At 44.9% G+C, this 20,209-nt stretch overlaps 1 protein-coding gene across 5 annotated transcripts; it reads right to left on the reverse strand.

Moving 5' to 3' along the window:
* Nucleotides 1-822: 822 nt before the first annotated feature.
* Nucleotides 823-19,101, reverse strand: HNRNPD (heterogeneous nuclear ribonucleoprotein D). 5 transcript variants are annotated; one of them, XR_010785851.1, is made up of 9 exons: nucleotides 18,873-19,101; nucleotides 12,903-13,104; nucleotides 9,521-9,682; nucleotides 7,520-7,651; nucleotides 5,033-5,135; nucleotides 4,791-4,934; nucleotides 2,371-2,460; nucleotides 1,875-1,981; nucleotides 823-1,149 (listed from the first exon to the last, which is right to left on the reverse strand). XR_010785851.1 is itself a non-coding variant. In XM_066574253.1 (8 exons), the coding sequence occupies exons 1-7, from the start codon at nucleotides 18,995-18,997 to the stop codon at nucleotides 2,417-2,419; spliced, it is 912 nt and encodes a 303-aa protein (XP_066430350.1). In that variant the 5' UTR covers nucleotides 18,998-19,101; the 3' UTR covers nucleotides 823-1,149; nucleotides 2,371-2,416. The 5 variants fall into 5 exon arrangements, 3 of the variants coding, with proteins under 3 accessions (XP_066430350.1, XP_066430348.1, XP_066430351.1); XR_010785850.1 differs by having other exon boundaries at nucleotides 2,371-2,468; nucleotides 18,873-19,100; XM_066574253.1 differs by lacking the exon at nucleotides 1,875-1,981.
* Between the last annotated feature and the right edge of the window lie 1,108 nt (nucleotides 19,102-20,209).

Consider the following 20,209-nt stretch of genomic DNA (forward strand, 5'->3'; position numbering starts at 1 on the left):
AATGGGAACCAGGAAGCAGAAGAGTATGCAAAATAGAGCACCAAGCTCCCTGTCACCTGCACTACCAGCACCATAAATTAGTTCATGGTGCTTTAGGGCGCTTTCACATGAGCGTAGCTATTTTTGATCGGCTGTGTCACAGTCACAGCGCGGCCGAAAATCATGGGAACGAGCGTTAACACTTCTGTTTTAACACCAGTTCAAACGACCCGGGTCCGGCGAGTATAATCCGAACCCGAGATACTGTCGGGCGGAGAGACAGTTTAGCTATGCTAAACTGCCTCCCCCTTTCTGCCCCGCCACCCCCACCGAGCAAGGGGAGGTGGTGGGAGCTTAGCAACTAGCTCCCGCCACCTCCTATAGCAAACAGCCGGCAAGGGGCGGAGAGGAGGAGAGAAGGGGGAGGGAGTTTAGCAGACAAGCTGCTAAACTCCATCCCAGCTCCCTTCTCCAGTAGCTACCATAGCAGTCTATGGAAGTCGCTGCCGTATTCCAGCCAGAGGATAGTTCTGGAACTAGCTTTCCTGGCCGACGTAAAAGCACCTGGCCGAAATGCGCTCCTATGCGCCATCTTGGCCGTCCGGACGCTTTTACGCTGCGGGAAATAAAACCGTACCAATCACTGCAAAAACAACTCATAGAACCATGCAGTGTAGTGTGTACACATTGTGCAACACCTTGTAAAATCCTTGTCTACCAGAATGGGAGATCAGAAGTCCATTCCCATAAACATAAGAAGAAAAAAAAATGATGCGTATGGCCAGCTGTGCCCATAAATATGTTTCAGCACCGTTCTGTTAACGAGATACAGGAGACCACACCTTGTATATAAAAAATTAGAGGAAGATTTATTTTAAGGAAACCTGGGTAAAGCTACATCATGATGCAGGCATACAAGGATATTAAACACAAGTCTATCTTCCATGCTGGTGAAATAAGGTAAACACAATTTAACAAGCAAAGCCATACTAAAATAAGAATGAAGTTCTAGAAATGAGAAAAATGCTATTTCCCTTTATAGGGCTTCAATTTAAAAAAAAAATGAAATTAAAAAAACACAAAACAAAGGGAGAAAAATTATTTGCACTGCTATATGCATGCAGAATGAGCCACCTCAATTCTTCAACCCAGAAAATACTGCTTGTCCACCTAAAGGAAAGCAAGAAAAAAAAAATCTACAGTTACATGAGCGTCCTTACTAGTAGTGTTACATATAAGCCAGGCAGTCAAACCCCCTTTATGCATAAAATATGTATCTTCTCAAATCAGTATAGACCCAAAAACTAAAAGTATCCAAGAGCTCTGAAATCCTTCTGTGCACCAAATTATTTTCAAAGGAAACCAACACGGTTTTGTATTTAAAAACTTTAAAAAAAAAAAAAAAGGGAACGGAAAATATTCCTTCACAACACAGTATATGAGATGTACTATGAGAGAGACTACAGAACAGCTAGAAAAGGTCACATACTCCGAGAAGTTTCTTAGCATTACAAGTCTTCGGTAGGTAAACCTGCTTTTGAAAAATTGATACACAACAGGAATTCAGCCCAGGAACTTAAAGTGCAATTACGGCTATGTTTATAAAAGGGAAAAGCAAGCATTTACATAGATTAATATACTACGGAGGGAAAAAAATATAAATATGAAAATCCAGAGTTAAGCTGTATCCTTAGAAGAACAAATAGTTAAAATTATTCAGTAAAGTTCACCAAATCTAATGATTATGGGGCCTGGAAAAAATGTATTAAAATTTACTGCAAAAGTACTTTTCTAAAATTGACATTCTTTAATATAAAAGGAATAAGTGAAAGCATAGCTTGGAGTATCCAGTTTAAAATTATAATGCTGATACAGGATGTTGGAAGAGACCATACCAAACGGCAGCATTCGAGAGCGTGAGCATCTCGTACCCTGTCCGCATTGAGCGGGCCTGTGAGAATCGTGAAGTCAGCGCGACACAGGGCCTGCAATGAATTCCCCGCTGGCGGGTACAAACAAGGTATAATGTCAGAGTTAGTAGGCAATTCCTTATTTTGTACCCATTAGCAGTACGTTACCTGTTAACTTTACTGACTTGTTATATATAGGGCAAAAAAAATAAAAATAAAAGCGCTTTATAGCATGTGTGTGTATCTTCAAAGTCTTTATATATTACGCTATAGTAAGCACTTCTGGGTGCTGTAAAACTTTAAAACAATTAATCGTTACATTATCTTAATAGTTAATATATATATAATATGCATATATAAAATATAGAATGTATATATATATTTTTTTTTTTACCATTACTCTTAATGAAAAAAAAAAAACAAACAAAAAAAACAAAAAAACAACAAAGTTAACATTTGAAAGCAAAGAAATACAACATACCTGTTTGTGACACGTTGGAAAGGGAATAATTTAGTACGGTTTGTAACTATTTTGATGACCACCTCGTCTGGCTGTTTTCCCATAACCACTCTGCTGATCTAAAAAATGAAAAATATCTGTTTGATAGCAAAGACTAGAGAAGCAATGGTTCTGCAAGCGACAATGTACACATGCAAGGAAGCCTAGGGTATAATGCCAAATTAGTCGTTTTGTTTTTTGTAAAAGCTGTGGATTGTATATGCATATAAATCAGGCCTAAATTTATACATGCAAGATTGTGTAACACCCCTGTTAGTGGAATACAGAAGCATGCATTCAGGCAGCCGGCACTTACAAATGTTTCACATATATCAAATGAGATTTTTTTTTTTCATTGCAGTGATCGACAGAAGAAAAAAATAAAATAAACCCGTATCACGTAATAAAAAAATCTACCATTTTATATATGCCTGCATGACCCTTTACAATAGAAACCGCAACGGTACCTGGTCTGCATAGAGGGGAACAACTACACTACAGGCGAAGCAGAGACACAGCGATAGAACTACTCTAGGCTGGTCCGTCGCACTAGAATATACCACTGCATTATATACTATAAATGGTCCTATACTGCGGAACCAGACATCATGGTCCCTTAGGTAGTCGCCCCACTACAAGCACATGCAACGATGGGGATCTTTGATAGGAGGCTACTATTCTATAGAAACGGATAACCTCCTCAGCAGTCTGATCAGTTTAAAGGGGAATTCCTATCTCAGATATTGATGGCATTATGACGAGCTTTAAGCGTAGGTCTATAATGGAGCACGCTTGGCCCGCCGTTTCCGTAACTCCCATAACACAGAATGGAGAGAACCAAGCTCGTGCCGCTTTGCCACCTGACATGAGCACTATGTTAGGGCCGCTTGGTTTGGCGGGCCTCCCCCATACTCAAAATGGGTCCCCATCAGACATATATAGCATGATATAGCAAAACTTAACCCTGTGCTGCCAGGATCATTTGCACGTTTCTGACAAACAGAAATACCACCTACATTATAAAGTTATGAAAACCTGGCACATTATGGAAATGTCACCCACCCACTGGACAATGTAGGGCGCCTTCAGGCAATTTTGCATCAAAGCGTAATTCGTGTATAGTGGGGTTTTTTTTATAGATTTATTTTAATTCTCGTTTGTGGCGACTAGGTATACACATATCACACATTCAGCAGAACTGAATAGCCCAAAAATCTCCATGGTTTAGATGGAGCTGAAAAATATCCTGATTAGAGGGCAAAGGGGGTATAAGATGGGCGATATGTAGGGATGAGCGAGCGTACTCGGAAAAGCACTACTCGCTCGAGTAATTTGCTTTATCCGAGTATCGCTGTGCTCGTCCCTGAAGATTCGGGTGCCGGCACGGAGCGGGGAGCTGCAGGGGAGAGCGGGGAGGAACGGAGGGGAGATCTTTCTCTTCCTCTCTCCCGCCCGCTCTCCCCTGCTCCCCTGCAGCTCCCCGCTCCGTGCCGGCACCCGAATCTTCAGGGACGAGCACAGCGATACTCGGATAAAGCAAATTACTCGAGCGAGTAGTGCTTTTCCGAGTACGGTCGCTCATCTCTAGCGATATGCAAAAACAGGGCCACGATGCAAGTCTTTTCATGCTACTCCCTGACTTCAAACCCAAAGACTGCACCAAGAAGACGACTGAATAGCCAGGTTTCTGAGCTTTGACATGATCTCGACATCTATCCTCTAGCCCTTATTTTTAGCTGCAGCAAGTGTATACAAGGCAAGGCCTATAAATATGTCCTTGGCAGTGAAAGGGATAATACTCTATTGAACAGTGAATGTGTTATAGTGCCATATACAGTGTCACAGCAGGGCAGGGGAGCAGCCATGTGCGCATCACCTAAGCATGCATCTTCCCTCCACAACAAACTCCTTTTATAAAAACACAATTGTATGTGAACAACTAAAGAGTAAAGCGCCATTTAAATGGGACAATTATAGCACAAAATTCGTTCAAACAAACGAAAATGTGTGATAATCGTTACGTCCAAATGTAAAGGCATCATTTACTATAAATTGATAAAAATCAATCATCGCTGGTTCGCTCACTTTTCGCTGCATCTAAACGCTCCCCGCCCAGCGCTTCCCATTGAATGTAAAGTCAGTGAGAAGTGAGCGATACTTCAGCAACGATCTGCCAGTGCAACACATTACACTAATCATTTTTTACACTGGCAGCAGAGAATAACGCACAGTTAACAACCACCATATCTGCCAAATTACCGTTACAGTTATGAACTGCAGTGGCATTAAGGCGATTGGACAAAACCTGTAAGGTAGTTGTACTTTTGCAATATGGATCTGCAGGCCTTGCATAGCCATAAGACCAACTACATCTAGTGTCATATTAAATGACCGATACTCACTATTGTAATCTCCATATCCATAGTAATTATACCCAGAGTAGTCATAGTTGCCATAGCCTCCATATCCCTGGTTGTTATAGCCGTAACTACTGTAACTTGGACTCCAGTAACTGCCGTATCCCTGGCTCCAGTTTTGACCTGAACCTATGAGGAGAAAAAAAAAAAAGCCAAAAATAAATAATACCAGATTAAAGAATAAACTCGTCCAGTGTCTATTAATGGTTTGTAAAGGATCTATTAACCTCCTCCTCGTCCGCGAGATCTCGAAGAGGATCCTCCGCCTCTTGTGCCCCACTGCTGCTGTTGCTGGTACTGTTCCTTTGACAGTGCTACTTTAATTTCACACTATGGAAATGATGAATACATAAAAATTACATGAATGAAAAAGAACACTAACTTTTGTAAATGGCTAATGAGGGGCGCTAAGAAAGGCTAAACAGAAATGGTCTGTGATCTGTTGGAAGCCATTATGCTTACTGATAAGTGTTAAAATCCACAACTCAAACAGCCTTTACCCCTGAAATAAAAACTAAAAGTCTGTACAGGTTCATCGCCAGAAAGCGGGGAAGAATGGCAGCCAACCTCTGTACTGGGCTGCCATCTTTGAATTAGGCCGGGTCAAACAACCGCATGGTAAAACGTTGCATATAAAAGGCAGCCTTTGACCAGCATGTGGACCTGCGTATTACTACGTTTGTGATCGCGTATGCCTGCGCATGATAGCGCATCTCAAGCACAATGTTATGCACGGGCTTAGTTTTTTTCTCCACTTTTAACTCATGTAGCAATATGCATTAAGGCTGCGGTACATACGTAATGTAATTGCATATATACAGAGTTTTTGTACGCGCCCATAGAGAACGATAGAGCTCTATCGCGCATAACATGCGGTAAAATAGAACATGCTGCCTTCTTTTTTTATGCCCATATTATACGCAATGAATATACGCAAGTGTGAGTGGATCAAGGAAACAATGTACTTTCACTGACTCCACTCACCGCATACTATGCACGCATAATACTCAATTAAAGTACGCTTGTGTGAACCCGGCCTAAATGCATAACAAATAGCTTTTCCAAATGAACAGGCAGTCGTTTCCCTGCCGCAGATTCTCCACTCCTCATATGGATCCCTGCATGCTGTATAGACTTTCATTATGCTGGGTGGTCTGGCAGCTGCTATTCTTAGACTGTTCACACCATTCGGGACATTTTGCCTTGTAAGCGATTGTTGCTACTGGTTAGTATTGCTACATATTGGTATATAAAGCTACAATGTTCACTCGCAAACGCCATTCGTCATGCATTTATTCAAAGATGGATTCCTGAGAAGCATTGGAGGACAGTTTTAAGGATTGATATATGAGGAATATCCTCTGGTTGCCAGCTGCTGGTCAATACTATTGGGCTGTCCTACAATACATTTCCCATCATCACCCGGAAACCAAGAAATGGCTGAACATAAGCTTTAAAGAGGTTGTCCAAGGTTAGAAAAACATGGTGGCTTTCTTCCAAGCACAACGCCAGCCTTGTTCATACGGTTGTGTGTGGTATTGCAGCTCAGCCCCCATTCACTTCAATGGACCCGAGCTCACCACACACAACTACATGGACGAGGCTGGTGCTGTGCTTGGAAGAAATCAGCCACGTTTTCCTAAACCTGGACAACCGCTCTAAGAATTCGATTAATCTTGGCAGTTAGCCTATTAGATCTCACTGTCAGTTCTCAAAGGCTTAACAGAGGAAGGAGGGGCTTCCTCTGTCACTGGAACGGTTCGTCTGCAAAAAGATGGCAGGCGGACGTTCATTTGGCATGACAGCCAGGGCTGCCATGTATTGCTGCCTATTAGGCCGTGCCTGTGGCATGGTTTAACCTTTTAGTAACGTCTATTTTTCATGTTCCAAGAGACATAACATTTTTATTTTTTGCTAACTTGTTTTTTTTTGTGGGAAAAGTTGCATCTTTTATCTCTTTCCAATTTAATTTCCCTGCCGCCCGCACACTCCCCTGCTTGTATTTATTTTGAGTGGGAAAGCACATTGTGGACTTCTTGGAAACACATAAAAATGACCTGCCATTATGATTTTATTAGCAATTTTTAATCCAGTGGCGGCCCTCGCCTGACATTAGGATTTTCCCTGTATACGGGATGGCGCTGTTATGTCGGAGGCTGTTCTGCAAGAAAACTAGAATTGAATGATGAACAACTCGTGCATGAAAACTGCACAATTCCCGTGCATTTAGACGCAATGGTTATCGCTCAAAAGACAGCTTTGAGCGAATTTTGAGTGAGAATCGTTGTGTCTAAATGCGCCTTTATACTAGTCAGTTATTGCTGCACTCTGCCTTTAGGGCGCTTGTTAAGGGCTCATTAACCTTTGTGGCAGAACCTCATAACAGAAACTGGATGGATCAGATTATAGCCAAGAGGGTTTGTCAGGTGCCATTGTACTCAATCATATCATGGATCCAGGACCACAGTTATTTCCATTGCTCTTCAACAGACGTTCTTAACGGCAGATGACCAAGCCCTGAGCTCAGGCGAAATAAAACCTTTTCACCATTTTAAATGCGATGTAAATCAACAACACTTGCATCACTCCTGCAGTGCGTACTTCGGGAATCTTAATCTGTTTAGTTAAGCAAGGAGGACATTCTGAACTACAGTATTAGCCAATAGTGAAACTAAATTATTTGTAACAAATGGCAATTTAGAAGAATGGCATACTTTACTCAAGCCAACATTATGGTATTTCTTTTCCATTATTTTTTTCACTGGTTCTTCTTCGGTAAATGTGATAAAGCAGAAACCACGACGCTTGTTGGTCTTGTTGTCCATAGGAAGCTCAATTGCTTCGACCTGAAAGAAAATTGTACATAATTACATAGAATTGCCATCAAACCTATAGTACTGCTGTGGGGATGGGGGGGGGGGGGGGGGGGGATATGGCTTGGGCCTTGTTCACACAGATTTTCAATCAAGAAAATCCAAAGCTCACCCTCAAATTTGTATTTTGAAATGCTGTGGATCTGTACATGGATTTACCCCATTCAATCAGGCATTGTGTCTATCCACCTTGGTTTCTGACACCTCCATTCTTTTTGTGTGTGTCTGACGAGGAGTCCAAAATCATTGCATTTGAACTACAGCATGGACTCCCTTTAAACATAATGGAATGCAGAAGCGATGGGGATTTCAGTGTAGAATCTGCACACAGTTTCCACCACAGGCAATTTTGGTAGGAACTTTGTTGTTGTTCATCCCAGCTTTCTAAGAGCTTAAAACATTTTATATGTCAACATGGCCTTAAAAGCACGTTTTCTGCATGATAAATTGTGCTTTTTAATGGCCCCATTTAATGTACCACATAATGTATTCAGAAACCTTTAAAACTTTTTGTTGCAAGCTAGAAAAACAAAAAACAAAAAAATAGAAAAAGCAGCAACTTTGTAATTAATCTTTTCAGATTTTATGGAGTTTCATTTTTAAGGCATTAAAGGTGTATTCTGTGGTCAGTAGGATGATGGCGATACGAGAGATTTACATAGTTTAAGGTTTACTACTTTTACAAAAATTTTCGCTTTAAATATTAGCATCAGAAATTGCTGAGATCAAGCAGTCGGCAACCTCTGGTGCTCCCATGAAAACGAATGTAGCCGCAGGCTGTTTGTGTGATCTCTACTCCATTGATTCCAGGTCCTTTGGGCCCCTCATTTTCAGAATCAGTGGAAGTCCCAGTAGTCAGACCCCATTGACCACAAGGCTATTCCCTATCCTGGGAAGAATGGGGTTCATATTTGTGCAAGGTTTGTATGTCTCGCAACACACAAATCTTGCCCACGTGAAGCCGGCCTAAGAATGCTTTCATACCTGCGTAAGGAATCCTGAACTGAGCCCCATCTTTCTGCTCCGCTTTTGGAGCAGATAAACTGTAATATTTCAATGGGGGTTCAATAAAATGGAAGGGCTTCTGTGTGCTTCCATTCTGTCAGGTTTCAGGTTTCTTTATTGCAGAAAAATAACGCTTCAGAACGCACTATTTTTTATTCCAAAAAACGCAAACCTGACGGAATTGAAGCAAACAGAAGCCTTTCAGTTTTTTTTTAAAATCCCATTGAAATCTAGGGGGACCAAATAAAAAAAAAAGGGGGATTTGTTTTTTTTAGGTTTATTTCAGTTTCTCTCCTCCAAGAAAGGAGCAGAAGAACGGAAACTCTGAACTGAGCCCTAACACAAGTGTGAAAGCAGCCTAAGTGAGTTTCCCTTTTTTAAGAAATATTAGAAATAGGTTACTGTGATCTAGTGACCAAAATAAAGTAGACTCTAACTAAAGGCCCATTTACACGAGCAGGTAACCGCTCAAACGACAGTTTGAGCGATTATTTTGCTTGAAAAATAATTGGCATTTAAGTAGCTTCTAGGACCCGAGGCTATTAGCTGTGCTCAGATCCATTGTTCTCCACAGGGAAAACAATGCTATCAGCAACCACCCCCACCCCCGCGGAGAACGACTGATAAAACTGATTGCTAAAATCAAGCTCACTTGATTTTAACGATCTGCGAAAAGATTCCGAAATGCGGGTGCCCCGGGGCCGTTTACACGCACCGATTATCGATAAACGATTGCCGATGAGCGAAGTTTTAGCGATAATCGTCCAGTGTAAATGGGCCTTTATCCTGAAGCTATGAAATTAAGAGATCTATGAAAATCTGAGAAGAAAAAATTACCTCCCCAAATGTTCCAAAGTACTCCCTTATCTTTTCTTCTGGTGTGTCTGGGGACAAGCCACCTACAAATATTTTTTTAACTGGTTCTTTTGTCTTCATTGCTTTTGCCCTTTTTGGATCAATAACTTTGCCATTTAACTTGTGTTCTTTCTGTTCCATCACCTGCAAAAATACAAAAACAATGGATAAGAAAACCAGGACCATGCTTAAGCCTTTCCAATCCACTGTCAGATGTCTAAGACATTATGATTTAAGGCTGTACAGCTCTGATGCTGGAAGACACCCGTCGGGGTTCTCTTACTCTATATTGCCAGCCTCTCTGCTGTTGGAGCCTATTCAACGTGTCACCTCATGCAGTACTGGCTTTTGCCAGCAGATAGCGCTGTTTTATAAACAGCAGAAAAAGAGTAAGGGTGGGTTCACACAGGGCGGATTCCCGTCGGAAATCTCGCGGTTTGGCCACAGCAAAAACCACGATACTTCCGCCGGGAGAACCGCCGCGGTTTAAGCCGCGGCGGCTTTGAAGCGGCTCGGCCGCATGCTTTTCCGTTGCGGCCGGCACTCCCATAGAGGAGAGCGGGGCCGCGACGTAAATAAACAAAAAAGGAAAGGTAAACAGACCTGCTCAATCTTTGAGAAATCTCATCCACATGACTGGCTAATCCCGAGATTAGCGGCCACGGGCGGTTTTGCCGCGGGCGGATCTGCTGCGGCAAAACCGCGGCAAATCCGCCCTGTGTGAACCCAGGCTAAGCCCTCTAGGAAAACCAGGATATAAATTGGATTGGAAAGGGTTAAAGGAGTTGTAGGACAATTGTAAAAAAAGAGCAGCAGAGGGGTGAGGAGGGCACAAAACAACAAACTAAGGGATTACTCACCAGTCAGATGTTCACCTGGGTGCATCACAGTCAATACAATCCAGGAAGTTGCTGCAGCGGTTATGTGCTCAGCGAATCACATGCTTCAGTGGTAACGTATCATTCATGACAGATTCAAAGACTGATTACCACGAGTAGTCACGTGTACAATGAACTGTATATAACCACTGCAACAACTTTCTACACGAGAGCTGCATTCAATAGATTTCAACCTTGGCACATGTGTCAGGATTGAGGTGGATCAATCATCATGCTATGGAAGCAAATAAGAGGTCCAGCACCCGTGACACAAGATAAAATCCATGGCTTAATTAGTTCATGCACAAGATTCATAGAAAACGGGGCGAGTATTGCTCATACATGTCAGACTTAAGGTGGCTTCACACGAGCGTGTTTTTGTGCATACATAGGTGCACACCCCTGTACGTGCAAAAACACTTTTGTATGTAGGTCCGTGCATTGCCTTCAATGGAGCCGCGGCTGCTACTGGTGGGTCCACTGAAGACAATAGTCTGAATTGTTTTTCAGGGAAGGGCTTTACATATAAGCCCTTCCCTGAAAAAAAAAAAACAATTTTAGTGTAAGAAAAAAAATTAATAAAATTGCATATATATATATATAAAATACACACACACACACACACACACACACACACACACACTTACCTGTCCGCTGCTGCCATGTCCCCCGCGGGGATGAAGAACACATCTGCCGCATGCAGCAGATGTTTCCTTCATTCCCACGAGGAAAGAGAATTCCCTGCTGCACCTGCCACATCTGTGACAGATGTAGCAAAGGAATTCTTCATCCCTGCAAGGAATAAATAATTCCCTACCACAGCTGTCACAGCATCCTGTAATTGTTTTTCAGGGAATAGCTTTAAATATAAGCCCTTTCCTGAAAAACAAGGAAAAGTGGTGTTGGAAAAAAAAAAAATAAATCATACTCCTCTTCCTTCAGCTGCGGGGGCTCAGCTGCATCCTCTCAGCGCTGTCCCCGGCTCTTCAATGTAGTTTTTTTAGCAGGCGGGGATTTAAAATCCCCGCCTGCCGAAAGAGCTGCTTTTGATTGGCTGAGGCGTTCAGCCAATCACAAGCAGGTCTCGCCTGTCATTCATTCAGCCAGAGATGCCTGAGCACCCCAGCTAATCAGAAGCAGCTTTTTCAGCAGGCGGGGATTTTAGTGAAAGAACTGCTTTGAAGAGCCGAGGACAGTGCAGAGAGGACGCGGCTGAGCCCCGGCAGCTGAAGGAAGGGGAGTATGATTTTTTTTTAAATTTTCAACACTACTTTTCCCTGTTTTTCAGGGAAGGGTTTGTATTTAAAAGCCCTTCCCTGAAAAACAATTACAGGATGCCGACAGCTGCATCCCCTACCGCAGCTATCATCTGTGACAGCTGTGGTAAGGAATTCTTTATTCCCCGCAGGGAGGAAAAATTCTTTTGCGGCAGCTGTCACAGATGTGGCAGGTGCAGCAGGGAATTCTTTTTCCTTGCGGGCATGAAGGAAACATCTACCGCATGCACACAACAGCGACGGTTAGTTGTTTGTTTGTTTTTTACACTGAAATTGTTGTTTTTCAGGGAAGGGCTTATATGTATAGCTCTTCCCAGAAAAACAATTCAGGGGTGTCGGCAGACCATTGTCTTCAATGGAGCTGCCAGCAGCAGCCACAGTTCCACTGAAGACAATGCGTGCATTCCCTGTGGTGCACGCATGTCCTATCTTTGCAGACACACGCCTGTAAAGCACGGACATGTGCACACACCATAGGGAATGCATTGGTTCTAATAGAAGCGTGTTTTTGTGCGCACAAAAACACACTCATATGAAGCCACCCTTAGTAATGGTTCTCAGTTGTAGTAGATCATCATACTATGCTGCCCTGTGTAGCGGGCACAACCACGCTCCATAATTAGGACAAATTCTCCCCATTCCATTGAGCAGTGGTTGATGACCGCCATCCATACAAGCAGATACGCAGCAGCCTGTCAATCAATGCTCAGAGGGTTTGGAGAGTGAATACAACAGACCCAAAAGGTCCACCATATCCTTTAGCGTGCTGTCACATCTGCATTAGGGATTCTGCTTTTCTGCTCTGTTTGCGGAGCAGGAAAAGAAAATCCTCCAACCAAACAGTTCCCTCTCTGGGCGGAACCGAACAGACCTCATTGACTATAATTGGGTCTGTACACTTTTCACCCCGCTGCCTGATTCGCTGTAAGCATCCGGTATTTTCAGCCGCATCTGTGACAGAAGCTCCGTCTAGAGGTTCCGGCGCAAATGTGAAACCGGCCTTACTAGGCTTTAAGAGTTCCACAACAAAATATTTGTGTCATATGGGTTTTGGCTGGATTCATAAAAAAATTTGCAGTGACCATGCATTCAGTAGTAAGCAGAAGCAACTGATAGCAAGGAACAGCAAAAGGCCAGGGCAAGTGTTCTAGTAGCCAGCGGATGATAGACACATTTATATAAATGCACTAGAAATATCAATAAAAGTACCTTATCAACACCTTCAGCTTCTTTAAATAATACAAAGCCGAAGCCTCTTGACCGCCCGGTGATTGGATCCAATTTCAAGGTACAGTCTACAACTTCTCCAAACTTTGAAAAGTAATCCTTCAGGTCTTTCTTTGTAGTGTCCCAGCTAAGTCCTCCAATAAACATCTTCCTGCACAGAACAAATAAAGACATCTTATGAAGCCTAAACAAAGGGAAAAAAAACAAAAAACGACTAATTGAATGTTTTAGTAAATACTTGAATTCCCATTGAAATTATAATTCTGGACCATCTTTTCTTATAAGGCCGCCTGCAGACGAGCGGGTCGGATCCGGCAGCGAGAATTCTCGCCGCGGGACCCGACCCGAGAGCCTGCAGTGACGAGCGCGTACTCACCCGCGCCTGGCGGCCCCGGCTCTTTCATGTGCCGGCTGCCGCGCAGCCGGCGCATGCGCAGACCGGAGCCGGCGGCGGGGTGAGTGCGTGCCCTGCACAAAAATAGGACATGCCGCGGTTTGATTGCCGCTCGAGATTTCGCGCGGCCAAACCGCGGCCGTCTGCATAGGAGTGCGTATTGTAATGCACTCCTATGCAAACTTTCAGTGGCGGAAATCCCGCGGCGGGATTTCCGCCCGTGTGCAGGCGGCCTAACTCTGCATTGTGGCGTTCCTCCGTTATCCCTCCTAGAAACTGACACTGTCCAACCACTAGTAGGGACAGACCCCTCTGACAAGGTAAATGGTAACACCCACATGTCAATTTATTCATACCTTTTCTGGAGAACATGGAGATGGACTTAGCTTAAGGCCTTTGTCAGACGGAGGTAATTAATTGCACGCCACGCTCACTCAAAGCAATGGGAGAAACTCTGCGATCCCCTGCCGCAGCTGTGACAGCCGCAGGAGGATCCCTGAAGTGATGGGATGCTGCTTTCACATGGAAATGCCTTGCATCCACGGGGAATTCACATGGTGGGAAGCGCAATTCATGGCTCGCCTGCGTGTAGTCAGCCTTAGAAGAAACTTCAGAAAATATATATTTTTTTTTTTCACTGAAACTAGTAGATGTTTGCAGATGTGGCTGGAAGAACAACAATAAATGAATCCAAGCTGCGGGGATAAGTAGAGATGTGTCCTATGAGAGAAATAAACAAGAAATAGAGGGACCACCAGATGGACCAGGGGGGCTTTTTCTGCTGTCAGTTTTGTATGTTTCTGTTTCTAGAAGGAACAACAGGAGGACAAGGAAGAATCGTAAGACTAAATGATCCAAAATTGTTATTTCATGGAGAATTCAAACATTTACTAAAGCAGAGATGTCAGGTTAGCTGAGAGGCCTTCTACACTCCCCCAATGATATGTGACGCTTCTGTAAAGGGGCGCGGCGGATCCCGCTTGCAGTTTTATAGTCTGAAAGACGTTCATTTTTTCACAATTGCGTAATTTATCGATTAATATGAAAAACTGAGGAAATACACCTTTATACACCCTAACATTTAGTGTACCGTTTCACCTGTGTTCAGAAACACCTGAGCGACCTCACCATACTATCAGGACATCATTTGAATGGGCCCCACCACATACCGGCAGAACACTATAACACACCCTGAAGCGACCCGTATGAAGACTACATCCCCTAAAGTATTCCTCTAAGGGTGGGGTGAGCATGTTGGTCGTAAAGTGTTCACAGTGATAAATAATAAGGTTTAGCTGGTATAAATCTTTGCCTTACAGGATTCATGAATCTCTAGCACACCTTTGAAATTATTACTCGATTGAACCCCTTTTATAGAAATATGCTATATAATTTGGGTATCTAGTAAGAATAAAAGCCAGCCGGGGGAGGAGTGTGACAGCAAGCAGTCAGTAGGGTGAGGAGACAGTTAATGGAATTCAGTGATCAGGCAGAGTGCTTTATGAGTGCTCTGCCCAATCCCTCAAGATGGGTTTGGTGAGGTCTGGTGTTGCGCCCCCCCCCCCCCCATCCACCCCCCCACTGGAAAAACACACCTCTATAATTATTAGGCTATTTTTTACAGAATACAGAAATGCCCCTCTGGTGAACCTAATCCGTTTAGACCAATGGCAGGGCTCAGAAGAGCGACATGTCAATTTCGTGACACAAATCCAGCACTGTAAACTTTTAGAAGACATTTCATACTTGCAGGGATTCTGAAGTGGCAGAAAAAAAAATAGCAAACAGCTCAAGAAATGACCCCAAACTATACCCCTCTCAATGTAATGATCTCATCTATATAGTGTCATTTTTTTATTCTGTTTGGGGGGTTATTAAAGTTTTAGTCAGTGGGCAAAAAAAATGTAAAAAAAAAACAAAACAAACTATAACAGCTTACGAATTAACCCCTTAAGGACTATTTTGGGCATAAGGACCCAACGATTTTTGGCGGATTTTTAACTCCATTTTTGCACTTTATTTTTCCGTCGACACGGTCGTATAAAGGCTTGTTTTTTGCGTGACAAACTGTAGTTTTCATTGGTGCCGTTTTGGGTACATAGGCCATGTTGTAAAATATTTATTATTTTTTTTTATGATGGTAGGGAGAGAAAACGCATCACTTCTGTCATTTTCTGCAATAAATCCCCCCTCCCTTTTTTTTCTAAACCACTGCAGTCAAAGTTCTATAACTTTTTTATTTTTTCATGGACGGAGTTCTATAAGGGCTTATTTTTGCGAGATGAGCGGCGGTTTTTATCGGTACCATTTTGGGGTACCAAACTTTTTTTTTTAAATCCCTTTTATTGCGTTTTTGTGGGAGGCAAAATGAAAAAAAAAACTAAGCATTTTGCCTGTTTTTTAGGTTTCGGGGGGGGTTTTTTAAACACTTTTTGCGATACAGGATAAAAAGCATGTTCAATTTATTGTACGCATCGTTACGAATACGGCAATACCAAATATGTGGGATTTGAATTTTTACATTTTTTATGCCAATATGACAAAAAAAGTGTTTTTAATTTTTTTTTTACATATTTCTTTTTTTCCCACATTGTTTTTATCTTTCCCTCACTTTTTATGTCCCTGTAGGGGACTTCTACCATAACACTTATGATCACTATGATAAGGCATTGCAGGACTTCTGTCCTGCAATGCCTTATCGCTTCAAATAGCGATCATAGGCACTGGCAATGCAGGACGCCTGTATCTGGCGTCCTGTTGTGATGTCATCCCATTGGCTCTCCGCGATTACAAGAGTCCGATGACGTCACAGAGGGAGTGTGCTCCCTCTGTGGACCCTTTATATGCCGCGATCTACATAGAATGCGTCAGGAAAGGGGTTTCGCGGTCCCGAAGCACCCCGATGTTGCAGTGGGAGGCCAGCTATCAGTGACAGCCGGCTGCCGCATAGTGTGATGATCTCGCGCCATCCACAAGACACAGCTGTACACCCTGTTGCGTTAAGTACCCCTCTGCCAGAACGTGCAGCTACACCACATGGCGGGAAGTTGTTAAAGGGGTCGTCCACTGTTTATTATTACTTTTATTCCTAACACTGATCATCAGTTAAAAAGTGGATAACCCCTTTAAAAGGAGTGAATTAAAAACCATCTAAGTTCTAAAGCAGTATGATGAATTCCAACCATGGCCTGCTTATGTTGGGCACATATCATATTTGTTGATCCATCTTTCTGCCGTCTCCCCCCCACCCCCCTCCGATGGAGGTACTTCAAAGAATTTAAAAAAGGGGGGGGGGGTGTTTGCTTGGAATGATAGCGCTGAAGAAGTGTCCCATTTAAGACTAGAAGATATAAGGGTGGTTACACGTTTGCATTGGATCGTCCGGTCGAGCTTCCACCACAGATGCAGCACATTTTTCTCCCTGTATGTGGTGCTATTATTGAGCTGGATACAGAATAGAAACAGCAGGTGGCGCTATTCTAACATTAGTCCTGGAATACCTGGGGGTAATATTTTTAGTGGGACAAAACCTTTAACCTCTGACGTAACTTGGACCTCCACACCAGCCACATGTCACTTACACACATTGGATAGCTCTGCAACAAGCCTGAGATGGGAGAAACTAGACTTAGGCTGCGATCACACGGGGCGTAAAACCTGCGGAATGACTGCAGCAGGAACGGATGGAAATTCTGCAAAATTTCTGCGGCAGGAAGGTAGCTTCAAAACCTGCACCATGCACCGCCTGCATTCCGCTGCAGCCATCTCTGCCCATAGAGGAGAAATAGCTGCAGCAGAACCTGTGATAAAAAGGACATGCCGCGGCTTATTATATGCAGCCCATACAGAATCCAGGGCCGCCGCTGCCCGATACGCAGGAAGTAGAGAGCATGCTGCAATGTGTTTCTTATAATACCTAGTTTCCACACGTCAGAGCGCATGAATCAGGGAACGTCCAGTGACTTCTATTGACTCCACTGCAAAACGCAATCCTGTGCAGGTGGGCACGGGCGGGAAATCCCGCTGCAGAATTTCCGCCCGTGTGCAGGGGGCCTTACGCACACCAAAGACTCAAAGAAGGGAGGAAATGCGCAGGAATGAGGGATATATATATACCGGTGCGTACCAGCGCTAATGTCCCATCCAGACGGGACGACAGCGACTACTCGAGTGCTGAAATCACCGCCGGGTTGTTGGCGCTCGTGCGGGGCGTTTAGACAAGCAGATCGCCGCTGGCTCCTCGCTCAGCGCTTCACATTCTATGGGTGATAGGGGGCGCTTAAAAGCACCAAAATAAAGCAGACAGCGCTCAAAAAAAATCTCCATGTTGGAGCGCAGGTCTGCGAGGCCTGTAATGCGAGCGCTGTACCGCTACTAGCGCTGCGTTCAAAACGCCACGGTAAAAAGCGCATGTGCGAGAGCGCAGTGAGAAGTCAGCGATGATCTTCAGGCTCGTTGAACGCGAGCGACCAGCGAACCGTGAACAAGTAGAGCGCGACGGCTGCCCCTATAAATGTGGCGATTACCGCGCGACCATTGCCCCACGTAAACGGCCCTTAAAGGAGCTGTCCGAGATTAGACTAGAGGGTCTCTCTGCTGCGGGCCGGGTATTAGAGCGGACACGGTGACCCCGAACAGTCTCGGTACCGTATATTAACGGAGCCCCTTACAGCTGCATTCACTACGCCGCTCGCCATCAAGGGCAGTGCGACGACGCCGACTCCTGCAAAGAAAATCAGAAAAGTCGCCTTTTTACAGAAACAGCGGCCACAGCCGTCCGTGGAGACGTCTGGTACTGCGGTGCGGAGAAGCATCGCTCGCTCATTCGCTAATTATTCGGTTTAAGTCCGAAAACTGTCCGCTACTGATACAGCGAACGGCTTATCTGCCTAAACACGTGCCAACTCTGCCACCATCCGCTCGTACGGACGCCAGGTCGTTCCGTATACGGGTGGGAAGTCCCTTGAAGCGATTTCACACTTGCGCCCGGCGTTCCGCTGTCCCGCTCTGTTTGCTCCGACTCAAGTCGAAACGGAACAGCGCCGAACGGACGCATTGACTATGATGGAGTCCGTTCGGTTTGCGCTCAGCTGCCCGGCTTTCGGAAACGCACGCTTTATTTCTTGCAATGTTGCGCCGGATCCTCCGTCCGCCGTTCCAGCGCCTTTGTGACTGTCTTAAGGTACACGACTACAAACGTGAAAGAGCGGCTGTTCAGTACGTGTCTGGCGGGGCACGAGATACGTATTGTGGCGCTATTTCACGGAAACGGTCTAATACCTGCGCTTACGGGGCGGTTCTGAAGGCGTAAAGCGTCCACGGGTATATTATAGAGTCCGGTCAGCGCCACACTACTGGACGGTTGGCAATGGCATCGTGCCAGGGCAACGGGCACCACGTTGTGAGGAGAATGTGGCGCTAAATAACAGTAATAGTGGCCATGATGGGGAGATGAACCCCAAGGAACAGCCACTCGTCCTGACAGGAATGACAGGTGTCACCTGAGGGACGGGTAATGGGGGCACACATGCAGCCATCTACAGGCGGGAGGCGCTCACCCCTCGTCCTCCTCGGCCTTGCTGGCGTTGATCTTCAGCCCCTCACTAGGCCCGCCGCCCTCAGCATCCCCGGCGGAGGCCTCCATCATGGTGTCATCTTGCATCGCTTCTTCTTCGCCCAACATCTTTCCTTCTACACAATAGCGAGGAAAGTGCAGCCGCAAAGCCAAAACGAATAATGGCGGACTCCCGTCCGTGCCACTCCTCCGCTGTCATGGCGCCGCCTCCCCTCAGCGCGCAGTAATGGCGGCCACACCGCTTGAAATGGCCGCCGGGTAGACTGTCAGCTCAGTCGTCTTGTGTGGTCGCCTGTCACCGCGGCTGCCACGACACTGTCGTGCCATGTGTACCGGGGACAAGTTACCTCACGGACGGCTGCTCCGTCCATCACGGGTTGTCATGGCGACGAGCCGCCATAGCTCCGCCACGGTGTCTGGCCGGAGGCGCTAAAAAAGGGATGGAACAAATAGAATAAAATTTCTTAGTAAAAACCACTAATAATATTTTCAATGAAGCCTAAAAAGGCAAAATATAATAATCTTTTTTTTTTTTTTCAATTTTCACTTTTTACAAAAAAAACATACCATTTAGGCAAATTTTACGCTACTGACTGCGGCATCGCGGCATGGAACTCGGCCCAATATCGCGCCCGCCAAAGTGTGATGTTTTCACGGATGTGAGGCGTTTTTATGTTAAAAACACCTCGGGGAAAGGGGGGCGCGGAGTGTTTTTCCATTGTTTTCAACGGTAAACGTCGCACCTCGCACGCCGTGCAATGCTTTGCTGGCCCCATTGAAAACCACGGGCGAGGCATTTCACGGTGCGGGAAATAAATAGCATATCCTATCTTTGGGCATTCCCTCGAAACGCCGCGCCCGTGTGTATGACCCCAGCTGTCTAAGGCCGCCGGCACACGGGCAGATTTGAAGTGCGAAATGTGGAGCAGGCATCCGCCTCCGGATTCCGCAGCAAATATCACGAAAGCGATTCTTCTTGCAGACGAGCGGAAACCAACTGCAGTTTCCGCTCGCGGATGAAAGATCGCGTCATGCTCCATTTTCCTGTGGATTACGCATGAACGGCTTCCCTTGAAGTCAATGGAAGCCGTCCGACCCGCGGCCCGTCTACTATTGACATTACGGACGGGCCGCGGATTCCATGGAAAAAGCAGAAGTTTAAAAAAAAAATCTATACTGCACATGTCCGACGGCGAGCCGTGCGGACCATCCGCAATACAGAAAAGAAGAAAACACAGGTTCACGTGGATGCCAGCCGGGCACAGGGTCGGATATGCTGCGGGCTCCCACATGCGGAATCCGAACCTCCCGTGTGCATGC

The sequence above is a fragment of the Eleutherodactylus coqui genome, chromosome 7 (assembly GCF_035609145.1).
Source record: "Eleutherodactylus coqui strain aEleCoq1 chromosome 7, aEleCoq1.hap1, whole genome shotgun sequence".
NCBI classification, from domain to species: domain Eukaryota; kingdom Metazoa; phylum Chordata; class Amphibia; order Anura; family Eleutherodactylidae; genus Eleutherodactylus; species Eleutherodactylus coqui.